Here is a 14,605-nt window from a genome sequence, read left to right on the forward strand (position 1 = left end):
GCCGAAACAATTTGAAAATTTCAGAATTTCTGCCATATACCTTCATGAACTTTCTTCAACATTTAAAGTTTAGAGGGACCCGAATAAGAAACACGGAAGAATACATGTCAGTTCCTTTTTTAAAGAAGGATTGAAACAACTGTGTTGGTTACTTGCACTCGCTGAACTTTCTCCGGTTGACCAAAAATAATAAAAAGCACATTTCTCTTAAAAATAAAAAAAAAGTGCTACAAAGTTGTGGAGGAATATATGAAAATATGATCAATTGAAAATTTCTTACATTTAGGGGGGCAGTTGAATACTATTGAATTGGGGTACCTTTAAAATTGGCCTTTTTTCTTCTGCATTTAAAACGAATTGAGATTTATCATAATGTAATTGGGCTTTCCAATTGGTTTGTAGAGCTAAATTATATTACAGTAAGGTGCAGTTCCATATAAAAAGGGACAGATAATCCTAACCGGCTTATGTAGGTGAGATTCTTAATGTGAGCTATCTCGAAATGTACGTAAATTCGATTTAGAGCTGAAGTTGGGGGACGCCATTCAGTTTTTTTTTTAAAATCAAATACGTGAAATTATACAAATTTTACATTTAAACCAAAATATCAAAGATTTGGGTGAAGTGACAGAAAAGTGATATATGGGAGAAATGTAGACCAGAATGTTTTCTATAATTTTGCTGTATAACTTGATCTCATCGATTAATCAGAAGCCGAGATAATCGACATTGTTTGTTTCTGAACTCGTTTTTTAGACCAGAGCGCCCCAAGTGTTCATTTGATGAACTTCAACTATATGAAAGAATTGTTGTGTTTTGTGAGACTTTCCATTTAAAACCCTATTTTAAGTGTCTTGGTTGAGTAGAAACAGTCAAATTAGCACCTGAGTGCTTTCAAAGCGTTATTATGGGAAAAGTCTATTTTTTCACACTTAAACGGCAAAATCGGACAGACGGCGTAGTCTCAGCGGAAAATTATGTCTGGACAAAATGTAGACATAAATGTCCTCTACAATTATGTCGAAGTAATAATCAAAATCGCTCCAGCGACAGTCGAGATAATTGAGGTTATGTGATATTGAAATTGGTTTTTCGACTGTGGCGCCCCTGGTCTTGGTTCCACTAAGTTCAAGTGTTCTAGAAAGTTGTAGCATTTGGTGAGATCTTTCGTTTAAGCCCTCACTCATTAAAATCGGTCACATAGAACTGGAGATATGATTTTTTGAATTTCGTGAACTTTGACCTCTCATATCTCCGGTTCTATTATAAACACAGCGCACTTACGCACCATTTTGGAAACGCCCTGGACTGGACTATAATACTCTAATATTTGATTAACTTGTACAAAGGATTTTTTGAGAAAAATGAGTTTGAATTTTAGATAGAGATAGAATTTGGTAGAGGCCGGTCAATATTCGAACTTTGACCCCTTATAGCTCGGGTCAGGGGTTATGGATCGACTTATGTATTTTTTATTTGATGGGTACAATCAGCGGCTACAACATTTCACCCCGATTCACAAAGGAATTTTTGAGTTATTTAACTTAGAAACTTGAAAAATCTTCTTTTTAATAAGAGCGCACCTAGTGGTGGTTTTATGAACTTGCGATGTTAGAAGGAGAAGTGGTATTTCACGAGAACTTTCCAAAACGACCTCACTTTTTAAATTTGGACAAATATAACCGGAGTTATAGTCATTTTAAGAAATTATTTTTCGACCCTTATAGCTCGGGTCACGGGGGGTCGGGGGTCCTTAAGTTTGGTATTGATCGAAAGCTCTAAGGCGCAGCTATAACATACTAAAATTTGAGACCGATCGATGCCATAAGAGAAAACAAAAAAACGATGCCATATGAGAAAACAAAAAAGGGGGGTATTCAAAATGGGGGAAGGGGGGTGGGGGTGGGGGTGGGGGGTCAATACACCAAGTTGCAATTTTCATACGATATATAACCTTTGCCGAAAACCGTAAGTCGATATCTTTTTTTAGTTTAGGAGCTATTAAGCTCCAAAGAGCGGCCGGTCGGCCGGGAACGTAACTTAGCCCCCCATATATTCGTGATCAGGAAGTGGCGAAACACATTTTGGCCAAGTTTGAGCGCGATCGGAGGACATGAAATTTTGTTAGGATTATTCTTAATAATCTCACCTAATAGGAGAAAAATGCACAATTTTAAAGCTGGCCCAAGTCAAAGGTGCCCCACTTCCGACTTTGAGATTTTTGGGAATGTTCACTTACAGAAAATATGTTAAAACGCACATATCCTTTTTACTGTTCGGTAAAAATTATAAAGAGATGAATTTCCAATAAAAAATGGACTCATTACAATTTTCTTGGATCTGGTGACGAACACTGGAAAAATAAAACACCCGATTTGTTATATTTTTCCTCCACTAGGTTAAAATGAGGTAATTCGGAACCATTTACAATTTGGAACATTTGGGATTTTCTCATTGTTTCAGATGAGCAAAAATGAGAAAAAACAAAGACCGCGAAATAGAAGAAAAATGGGTTAAGAAGAAAAGGAACAGCTTCTATTCCTTTTGAATCTCCAAAACAGTGAGAAAATCTCAAATGTCCCAAATTATAAATGGTTCCAAATTACCTAATTTTACCCTATCTCCATAAATGGGTGGTAAAGGATTTGGGTTTTGCTCGAATTCGCGACTTAAATGCAAGGATTCAAGGAAAAAACATTTGGGAAAAATCATACTTGTTAATGTAGACCCCGTGTTGTTAGTCTCTGTTTCACTTTCTTTAGCAAGACTCTCTTCAGCAGTAACTTGTTTTATTGGATTCCCATCTGAGGAGTTTGAAGTACTATTAGGAGATTCAGTCACCACTTCAAAATGTGATCTCGTGGATGACGCAGTAAACTTAGCTTTTACAAGTAACATGGGTGGAATAAAATGATCATCAGCTGTTAATTGCGTCGATTCCTCTTTTCGATGTGGTGGTTTAATGAAACCACTGGCTTGTTTAGAGGAGTCTGATGAGATATGCAATGGATGTATGATATTTTTCCCGGTACCCTCATCTGTGGAAATCGCATGACCTGCCGCAACTACGGAAACCATGTCATTTGTGACGGAAGCCGTGGCTAAGGGTTCATGTTCAGTGGAAATTTCATTTTCGTTGTTGTCTGTAGTATTTCTTTCGGGGTCCTGGGATGTGAACATTATGGTTGTTGATAGTATAATACTAGCCTCACTGGGTAACTCTGTTGAGGGGACAATTATTGAAGAAGCTGTTATCTTTGAAGAGTCTGACGTTGTCATAAGACTTTTATCATCAAAATTTGGAATATCTTTGAGCTTTAGGTCCTGTTGAAGCATTTTCTTGACATGTGGTAGGACTTCTGGAGTAGTTACATCGACAGGAGGCTGATCACCCATCATTACATCATCCAAGGGATGCCGTCCACGTATTTTCTTCCCACTGTAAGGTTTCTTGTCCTTGGGCAAACCCTTCTTAGATCCTGAGGTTTTGGTCATCTCGTCAGTAAAAAGTGTTTGTTGTTCATCGATTGGTTGATCGCCAACCATTAAATCTTCCAAAGTGATCTTCACGATATTATTGTCATTTCCTATCCCAGTATCAGCCCTGCTTATCGCTACCTCTATATTATTGTCCTCATTGTTATCTGACTGTACGTTTTCCACCTCCTTGGCCAATGTCAAATCGTGATTAATCGACTTTGCTGCTGAGGTATTATCTTCCGGCATAATTAGATTATTCACGGACATTTCCACAGCATTCTCATCCGTACATATTAATTGCTTGAGTATTGTATCCCTATCCTGTAAATTACAATAAAATGTCACGAATTGATATAGCTTGGTTATTATAATAATGTGGTGCCATTATGATTTCATGTCAATAAAATTAATTCCATTTACAACTATAGCCTAATTGATTTTTTAAATATTCCTTTGACATTTGAAAAAAAAACGAAACATATAGGTCTTAACTTCAAGTATATTAAAATTCTGTTTTTTTAAAGTAATATAGCAAAATATCTATAATATAAAATGTACACATTATTCCACATAAAATCTTAATGATTTGAAAAATCAACAAGATGGGGATGTGGAATTCGCGTGTAGAAGTAAAGCTAAACACCTTATGGTGACCCAGTGGAATGGCGATATGGTTATTGTGTGAGGTAAAGTAATTAACGGTCCCTCACCTGCTTCCCCTTGCACGTCATATGACGCCCTCCTTCGTCACCACAGTCCCGGGATAATTGGACCATGCCGCTGTCGGACATGTACTGAATTGTGAGCGATGGCATTGCCGTGATTGCGCAATCGGATGCCCAGCTCGGTACTACAAAAATGCATTTTGAATATAATTAGCTTTTATTAAAAATTATTATTTCAGAATACAAAATGTTAAAAGTTGCTTTCGCAAGATTTTGTTAAACAAGTAAAATTCTTTTGTATTTTACGAAATATTTATAATTCCACATCTTTTCATGTTTATCTGTTAAAAGACTAACATATTCACTTTGAAGATATACAATGACGGACAAAATTGCACCAATGTTTCATAGTTCACTATAAAGCATTTAATATCTCAAGATCTAATTCTAATTTACATTTTGAATTAAACTTTTTTCTGATGATAAAATAGATGATAAAAGATGATAATAGAGAGCTCTATTATAAAGCTACAAATTGTGCCTTATTAAGATTTTTTTAGAAAAAGGACTATTTTTTTTTATAGAGCCTTTTACGGAAAGGATGCACTGGTACAATTTTGTCACTTGTACCTAAACACAACTTTTTGTTCTAAAATATTATTTTATGAACTATTTATGTAAATAGGAATTCAATATAATGACTTCCGGCTGTTATTAACGTTATTAATGTATTTTACATGATCACTTCCGGGATTTTTTCACTTATAACCTAAGTAATGGTATATTTGAGTAAAATACGCTCTCATATGTAAAAGTGTATTAACAACGGATTTTGGTCCAACGAAATGGCTGCAAAACATGACGTAGGTCGTATCACAGAGACCAGACTACGTATCTAGGTGCAATCCAGCTGTACGATTATCAAATCCGGACTCCAATCAAATTGCTGTATTTCGGTACCTGCTGTATTTCGGTACCATTTATTGCTGTATTTCGGTCAAAAGTTCGCTTTTAGCGAGGTCTATTGGCTAGCCTTTAAAACTAATCAAAATCGATATGCTGAGCAACATCCTAAGCAATCCTAAGCAGGATGGGTATGGGACGGGTGGGGGGGGAAATGAGGGCCATGTTGACGATCCTTGAGTCGACCTCTGGGGGGTCCCTCTTTGAACCCAAGTCTCTATCTCTAACTCTGTGTTTGGCCTCTAGAGCTGGCGACAGCCGGACAAACAGCGTGACGATATTTCTCTGAAATCGTCTGAAACGCGAAGATTTGTTTAGAAAAATCAGGGGCCCATCAAGCCTAATAAAAAGTGAAGCTGTTTTTCAATTTTCTTTGTAAAAATTTTTCATATATTGAATCGCGACTTAGACAAATTTCCTCGTAGTTCTTGTATTACTTCGGCGAGCATTATGAAATATGTATTTTTAGATAGCTTTTAATGCACGATTTCGAAATATATCAGACTGATAAGTCAATTCTCTTTAGGAAAAAACTTGCCAATAGTCTTCAGTGCCTCTATGCAAAAACGTATGGAAAAATGGAATGTCGAGAGGCCCCTGAGAAAAGTGGTCTCCGGGGGTGGAAGGTGGAGATTTTGGGGGTGAAAAACTCGAGGTATTATATATTATTTGAGGTATTATCCGTGGAGTTCGAGCATTAAGAAATTAATTGTTCGCAGCTTAAGTTGTCCGAAGATAGCGCGCTTTCCCCTAACTGAATTTAAATATAATAGTGACACTTTAAAAATAAGAACGGAAAAATAAATATTTTAAAAGCGAAAATTGTGTTAAGTGACAATATTTTAAGCTTGCTCCAACATCATACGTCACTTGTAAAAAGTTCCACTTGATATATTAATTATATGAAAAACTATAATTAATTGTTCGAAGACTTAAAACACTAACTGAGATATTATTAGTGCCATTAAATAGCAGATGTGGATAAATAGATGATATAAAACGGAAATAGTAAATAGATGATGGTATATATTTTATGACATTATATTATATATTATATATATATATGGCGGATATTTAAAATCTTTGATATAATTGTCTTTAGCAAATTTTCAGACTCTTAAATATGTTTATAAAGATTTATCTTCGTCTCAATAGTAAAATGTAAAATGTTGAGCTTTCAATCGGCAACTTAAAAATTAAAGATTATTTTGCATATAATGCATTAGAGGATTAAAGATATTCAATTTTATGAGCGAACACAGACTGAAAATTTTTCTTATAAAAATATCAAGTAAATAAATTACAAATGTATTTGGAAGCAAGATTTTACTTTGTTTCTATGTCATAAACACTGGTCCTTTATAGTCAAAGCAATATGCTTTTTTGCCCTCCCGTGCAGTGTTTTGATTAGAAGGAGGAGGGGGGTATGAGTGTAGTGAGTAATTAAATTAAATCACAATTTTGAACATTTTAAAATTAGCCGACAATTTAATAATGACTTCTAAATTCAAAATAATCTCATTTATATCGTTTTACCATATAATATATTTATGAAAAAAGTTTAGAAAAATATTGACCAAGTTCTATAGGAGCTTCGACTATATACTATTCGACTATATATACGACTAAAGCTTCGGACAATTCATTTTTTTTTGTTCCTTATGGATTTCACCCACAGCTCTTTTATGAAAACTTGAAGCATTGGACTAGCAATTGAAATAATATAATGGACCGAATGAACCAAATACATTTAAAACACATTGAGAAAAATGAATTGTTCGAAGCATATAACGTCTGAAGATTACGCGTTTTCCCCTACACTGGATACTAATATTCTTTTCTGTACAAATTAAATTTTCATCAAGCTTTATTTAGCTTTATCAAGCTTTTGTTAATTTTTCTCTTCAGGAATATTTCAATTTCAATTGAATGTTTCGTTGGCAAAATGTGTAGGAAGGTTCAAACTGACGAAATGTAGAGTTCTTTATTAATCTATTTATGATCACATAACTTCAAATATATTAATGTACAGCATAGAAGGTGTATGTTTCGTAGATTCCTTCAAAGAGCTAGATGGACTTTTATAGGTAATTTTGACCAGATGAAAACATACCGCTTAGTTCGCACAAAAATGCTGCAGTCTCCGGCCCACCACACCGCAGAGCATGCCATCGAAAGTCTCGAAGTGGATCAATAACAGCACATAATGGTGAGTCTATTGCAGGCAAAGATTCCGCCCAGTAGCCGGATGTTGGGACAAGGGGCTTTGCATTTCTGTAATAGAATTTATTGCATACGTTTGAAAATTGTTACAATTTCTCTACAAAGCAATATTTTTCAATACCAATTTTCCAAAGGCTTCAAATGGAATGAATTTTGAGGAAATTGAATATTTCAATATCAATTTTCAAAGATACCAATCTTAATGCTGAATCACAATATTTCATTATTATGGAAATATTGAATTGTAAATACAATTTTAATATCGTTTGAGATGTCAATACAATTATTTTATTTTCTAGAGTGGAATACTGATTTATTTAATCACAATTTATTATGTTAATATACTTAACAAAGGATTAAAAAAGAGTTAGAGCATTGGATTAAACCTTGTACGATTCTTGATCTATAGACTTTATATTAAACTAGGAATATTTATCTCGAATATTTTTTTCTAAGTTTCATGAAATTAAATAAAGTGATGATGTATGTTTTTTGAACTTACGAGTCCTCTACAGTTGTAAAATAACTTATGATCAATGACAGAAGTTATTTAGATATTATTGTTTTTTTTTTGTCCACCGAAAAGTAAGTTTCTTTATTGCCCGAACTCAAAGAGAGAGAAGTAATATAATGACCAGCATACAATAACTTTTATTAGTAAACATGCTTTCAAAATTTTCCATGAGAATGAGCGAGATGATTAGATCTGGATCTCACTCACTTTCACTGAAATGTCAAAAACATGTTTACTAAACAAAAATTATTGTGCGTTGGACACAATCCGCTTTTTTTCCAACTTGTTACCGGTCTGGGGTTTAGATGGTAAAAGATATCAACTTCCAGTCTTTGATAACCCTCCCCCCCCCAAAAGTGAACATTATCTCGGACGGTCTTTTTCCTTATTCCCCTAACTCCCAGCCATCTGCTCCAAAACCATGTTTTTGTCCGTTTTTTCGCTTTTTTTCTCAAAATTGGCCCAAGCTTTTTCAATAATTGTCGGATATATGTTTTAGAGATAATCCAGATGAACATTTCGTCTAACCACCTTTTGGCCTTTACACACTAGAGAAATTTATATTCGTATTGAAGAGTTTTTCCTTCACAAGCGCAGGGAATTTGCTTCAATAAGGACATAAATTTCTCTAGTGTGTAGAGACCATATGACCGGAAGATTTTTAATCTTTTTCGTAACATTGTAAATTTAAAATAAATATTGTATAAAATTTATACATCCTATGGATGATTGGCATATACAACCTGTGATGGAGTTTTCCACCGTTTTCACTCCCGAGGTTGGTCATCAACGCTAAGACGGCGGTGGCCGCTAATAATTACAATGTACTTGTGTTGTTCCTTATAAGCATTGCTGATGAATAAATATCTATCTATCTATCTATCTATTTCACATTTTGAATTATTGAAAGTCAAAGGTCAATCAATTTGGAGAGCAAAATTTTTTAACCGATTTAGTTGAATTTGGATTTTTTGGTAAGATCTTGACATTTCTTATGTAGCTATAAATCCATAAATCTATAAATCAATTCCAATCGGTAATGAAGTGGTCCGGTAATCGTAAATGACTTATTTTTCTCGAGTTTTCCTGTTCCTTTAAAATGTTTCTCTGAATATTTCTTTTTCTAAAAAGGTGTCCGAAAATCAGATTTCAACAGCCGAATCTTAGAAATTTTCTAATGAAATTTTGAGAAAATTAAATGTTGTTCTTTTATTGTGTAAAAATTTGAATTAAATACTTTTTTACTACGCTGAAATAAAAATTTCTAAAAAATAATTTATATTTTCAGTCTTTGTGACCTTAAGGTGACGTGAAGTGAGGCACTTGCATGAAATGGTATCACAACTACATTTTATTTTTGGAACATCAAATAGAACTTTAGGGGTTCTGGGTATAAAATTTTAATTAGTAGAAAGTACTCCTTTAGTTTTTTAAGTGTTAAAATGTTTGTAGGAAAGAGAAAAAAATTATAGGTAATAAATAGAACGCATTCGTCGCGAAAGAACAAAGATCATCCTCTACATTTTTTATTTAATGAAATAATTGTTACACAATAATTGATGTGAAATCATCATCCAGAAATAACAATGACATGTTCATGTTCATATAAGAATTCAGGATAAGAATAACTATCGCGAGTGCTATTCTATGCTTCTAAAGAATATTAGCAAAATTTATTAGCAATTGTACGTAATGTGAAGATAAATAATCCTTCTAAAATAAATTAATTTTCAAATAGGGCTTGACTGACAAGTAGTGTTCATAGAGATTTGGATTTTCGAAATCCAGGAGTATGGAGCAGTTCCAGGCAGCTGGAATTTTTTGAATACTTGTTTGGTAAAAGTTCATAAACTGTATTCAAACTTACAAAGTTCAATTAGTTTCTCTTGGGTATTCGCTATTTGAAAATATATACTGCACTTTTCTTTTATTAATTTATTATTCCAAATTATTATATTTTAGAAAGTTGTGAATTAGTGAAATTGCCCTGTTCCCCCTTATTAATTTTTCATGTCTTTAATTCAAAGGTTTTAAAAGGACGTGTGAAAAAGTGTATTTTTTAAAAACAAATATTATAACCCTGTTAAAATAATTTAAAGGTCTCTCGACGTGTTTATACGAATGTGTATATGTATATTATATATAAAATAGACAAGTGAGGCAGAATGTGGTGAATGGAGTAAAATGAAAAGGGAAGTAAATAGGATGATTATAAAATATGTAATACACGAAATGTGTGTAAACAATTAAGTCAACCAAATCCGAACTGTCAGATCTCAACGTATCTCCCTTCAGAAAGATTAACTAAATTATAGCATGAATGTGCGGAGCTTGAGATGAATCCAAAGGGAATGAATTTTGCGATATGATATGCTGCTTTATGATTATTACGAGAAATGGAGAGAGATTATGTCACGAAGATGGCGCAAAATTGCCCAGATCCACTTTAATTTGTAATATTTTCACCATTTCTTCAAATTTTACATTAAATTTTATATTTTCGTCCTTGGTCTCAATTTCCGATTTGCATACTTTTCACTTATCCCATATAGATATTATTTACTTTTTCTATGTACATACATGATGGTAGTCGAATTTTATGTTACACCATTTTCATGTTTTTCGATTCACATATGTATATAGCTTTCTTCAATTTTGACCAAGTGTATGATGCAGTTAACCGAGTTAACCTCTTTCGTGCTCTGAACTTGGAAATATTTCTTGGAGAATAGAAAATTCTCCCAGATAATAAATAGAGCCAAATCTTACTACAAACATATGATATTACACAAATACTCCATTCCTAAACACACGTTAGATTCTCAGGGATATAGCACAGTGGTAGATTTGCATCTGGTTCACCATCGGAGTCGTGGGATTGAAATTCAGAAAATCACATATCTTTGCATTTGCCACAGCCGTTTTAGGGTCGAAATGGTTACAATTGTGCTTTCCACAATTCACTGGAGGCCATCGTTTTCCAACCAGTAAGACATGCTGAATGGATTTGAGGACCAGTTGGTGCAACTTATATGTAGTATGGAAGCGTAGCCTAATTCACTTTGAGCTACACTAAATATGAATGTTTCTACCGTAGATGCTGAATGGTTGAGTGAATTGCCCGCCCAGAGCATATCTGAGAAATAGTAAAAAGATATATTTTTTCTCCACAAAGACGATAGACAAGTGAAAAAAATCTTACAGAATATAAATTGAAAATTATGCATTTTGCCACAATTTCTACATTTTCATATATATTCTTTTTTCATTTCCTGTCGAAAGATGTACACACAGAATTATAGATATTATATGAAAACTAGTAACAATCCTAGATATGCTCATTTTAAGTAAGATTCTTAATATGCATACAGCAATTTAGAATAAAGTTTGTGAAATATAAATTGCAAATTTTGCATTAACACTAAAACATCTGGGATTTGGATATTTTTACAGAAAGTAAATATGATGTGTAGATAAATTTTAAACCTAAACCATGTTGTCTTCTATAATTTGCAAAAAATCTTGATCTGCTCAGTTTCTCAGAAACTCAGATAATTGAGGTTATTTATTTTTTAATTCAGTTTATTCGAATGCTCTAGAAAGTTGTATTATTTTGCAAAACTTTTCATTTGTCCTATTGATTTGTCCGATCAATTGGGAACACAGGTATACAGGGACTGTGTTGAAATTAGTAAAATTTCATCTGCATATTTTCAATTCAATTCAATATATTGATGAAAATAGGATAATCTGTCCCCTATACAATTGTTATAAATATATAAAGAGTTAAGAGAGAGATGAAGATAAAAAGGAAAGCTATCATGTGGGGCACAAAGAGCCGCGGCAGCCACAAATCTAAGGATAAGTTCCCTCTTCTGCTTGCGAGACAAGTTATTCCAAGGCACAAACAAGCAACAAATAGGGAGTCGCGGAGAATGAGACAACCTGAACTGGGCAGACGGTTATACGAAGTCCTACTGGATGATCCAGTTACCACAAGCTCTGCGAGATATCATGGCATACCAACACATAGTAACCGTCAGATAAAGTCTACAGCACGAGTCTCCGTAGGTAAGGAAAAAGTGGAAGACCAAGGACTGAATCCATTCTCAAGGAAAAAATATGATCAAACTTGCAGAATCGGAAGACATCGAGACATACCGTACACAAGAGTTAAATTCTCTATTCAGTCGGGCCTGTGTTTCACCGATAGCATTGAAAAATAGTTCTGCCGGGCACGTGAAAAAGCTCTAACTTAATAGAAGCTTTGTACCGTAGGGCATGAACAACTGAAGGCGTCGTAAAGTGCGCAAAAGTGAAGAAAACTTTCCTGTAAATCTCAGCCGCATGATCAGACCAAGTCAGAATTTCATTGAAAATGATGCCCATGTTCTTGGCCCTATACAAGTGAAAGGAATCAACCTATTTTAGAGATAAACGGGGTGATGGTAAGGATTCTGGTGAACACCTGGTGTGAATGATTAAGGATTGAGATTTCGTAGGATTAAGAATAGGGCCGTTGCAGTCAGCCCATTGAACAATTCTTGAGAGATCATCTTTGAATGCCTCAAATGTGTAAAATGAATGGGACAAGTCCCCAGAGCAGTATACCTTAAGGTCGTCTGCGTATACAAATGATAACCGCAATAGCGGAGAACTTGCGGAAGATCATTAATAAAAAGTGAAAATAAAATAGGTCCTAGAATAGAGCCTTGAGGCACGGTTTGAGAAATACCAAGCGGATCAGATTCTTGTCCGCCAGACCTGACAGTTCATTTACATATATCTCCGTCTACATCTTCGTCTTTAGAGAGCCGGACGCATGGTCGGGAAAATTCATACATATATGTGTGTGTATATATACAATATTCGCAATCCGGAAATGGAGAAACTCGATATGGCAAAGTTTGAGCGAGATCAGAAAACATGAAATTTGGTGAAGTTAAATTTAGTGAGGTAATATAAAATTGTTAAGAATTTCACCTAAGTTTCCGAGATTCAAAATACTGTTCATGAAATTTGTGATTCAATTTCGCGAGATTCACTTAATTAAGAATTATTGTTTCCAGTATTCAGTATTCCATAAGGGTTTTTTAGACTTTAGATATTATTTTCCAGATTTTGTGGTTCGCTTTTTTATTTAAAATAAATAGCAAGAAAATGAGCTGTGAAAAATCAAATTTGGTCAGTACAATATTCAATGTTTGTGAGTAAACAACTTTGATCTTTCCAAAAAAAAAGGTCCTATAATTAATATTTAAGCTGGTTAAATTGATTTATTTTTATTTTCCCTTTCACAAAACTTTCATGATAATTTCTCTGCTTTCAAAGTTTTAAATTGAATTCGGCTTAAATATGACATATTGTTAACCAAGTTTATTTTGTTTACTACTTATTTGGGATGTGAAAAAATAAATTATTTTTCTACAATTTAATTAAGCTGAAATCTATGAAAAAAAGTTGAAATGGCATGTCACATACGAACACGATCCCACTCAATTCGTATGGGATATTCTAAAATGCTATACGAAGAGCTTTGCAATTTTATAATAAAGACTCAATACATGTTGATGGTGGAATTCTAATTGAATGTTGGTGCTTTTGCCTGAGTGTAAGCCATAAACGCCCTCAAGAACACTCGTATTAAATTCGATTCGCGGAATTGGAATTAACAAGCGAATAAGGAGTGATTTCAATTAATATCACTAATTCGTTTCTTCATTAAAATCCAATCGATAACTGCACCGTTGAATTTTAATTGTTGTTTATAAGTATTTTTCTATCTCTGAATAAACTAAACTACAGCAATTTATATTCATATATAAATTAATTAGGGAAAATTCGGTCACTTTGGGTTGTAAAACGATAAAAAGACACAGATTGACCTTACTGTTTTTCACTCCTTTACTTTCCTTTACAACGTTTCGGAGGCTTGTTTCCTCCTTCCTCAGGTCTACAAAACATTTAACAATTACGGATCTTAAATGATTCTTACAAAATTAATTCTTACATGGAAATTATTGGGGGGAAAATTGTTTGGCGGGAATCCTCTTACAGTGGGTACTGGGACTTTCACATTGGACATTGACATGTACACGGTCCAACACGAACTGATCAGCTGGTGGATATTAGAGTTCATCAACCTCATCACAGCTGTAGAAACTCTCCTCTACTCTTCTGTTTGATGTCCTTTCCCTTTCTTTCACTCTTTGCAATAATGATGAATACACTGTACTTATCATGGTGTCAGTCCTCTTATTAACATTTCTCGATTTTGTTAGGTGTATATGTAGAGCTTCCAAAATCTCTAATTTCCTGTTTTGATTGCATCTATCCATGATCGTGATCATGGATCATTTAAGATCATTTAAGATCCGTAATTGTTAAATGTTTTGTAGACCTGAGGAAGGAGGAAACAAGCCTCCGAAACGTTGTAAAGGAAAGTAAAGGAGTGAAAAGCAGTAAGGTCAATCCGTGTCTTTTTATCGTTTCATATAAATTTGCTGTGAGGTGGAATCACTGATTTTTCTTCCCAAATTTTTCTATCCCAATTGGTACGATGCACGAAAAATATTATTTCTATTCATCCACTGCGACTTTATATCGACTCATTTCATAGGGAGTCGCATATAGTAAAATTTTGGACATTTAAGAAGACCACCAAAGGGACCAAAGGGTATGAGGTATTGATTTACTGGTCTTATGAAACCTACACCTCTGAAGTAGACATTTTTTCTCTAATTTTAATTCTCTCCTTCCT

At 34.0% G+C, this 14,605-nt stretch overlaps 2 protein-coding genes across 2 annotated transcripts in view; both read right to left on the reverse strand.

Annotated features, from left to right (window-relative positions):
- LOC129807616 (protein pelota) overlaps positions 1-14,605 on the reverse strand; it is a 232,813-nt gene that overhangs the window by 7,242 nt on the left and 210,966 nt on the right. The gene's annotated exons all lie outside the window — the stretch shown is intronic.
- LOC129807609 (uncharacterized) overlaps positions 1-14,605 on the reverse strand; it is a 142,425-nt gene that overhangs the window by 4,061 nt on the left and 123,759 nt on the right. Inside the window, exons 4-6 of the mRNA XM_055856989.1 lie at positions 7,222-7,382; positions 4,191-4,330; positions 2,715-3,801 (exon numbers count right to left, since the gene is read on the reverse strand). Of these exons, the coding sequence (XP_055712964.1) occupies positions 2,715-3,801; positions 4,191-4,330; positions 7,222-7,382 (1,388 nt within the window). The remainder of the gene's footprint in view (positions 1-2,714; positions 3,802-4,190; positions 4,331-7,221; positions 7,383-14,605) is intronic.

Source organism: Phlebotomus papatasi, chromosome 3 (genome assembly GCF_024763615.1).
Source record: "Phlebotomus papatasi isolate M1 chromosome 3, Ppap_2.1, whole genome shotgun sequence".
NCBI lineage: Eukaryota > Metazoa > Arthropoda > Insecta > Diptera > Psychodidae > Phlebotomus > Phlebotomus papatasi.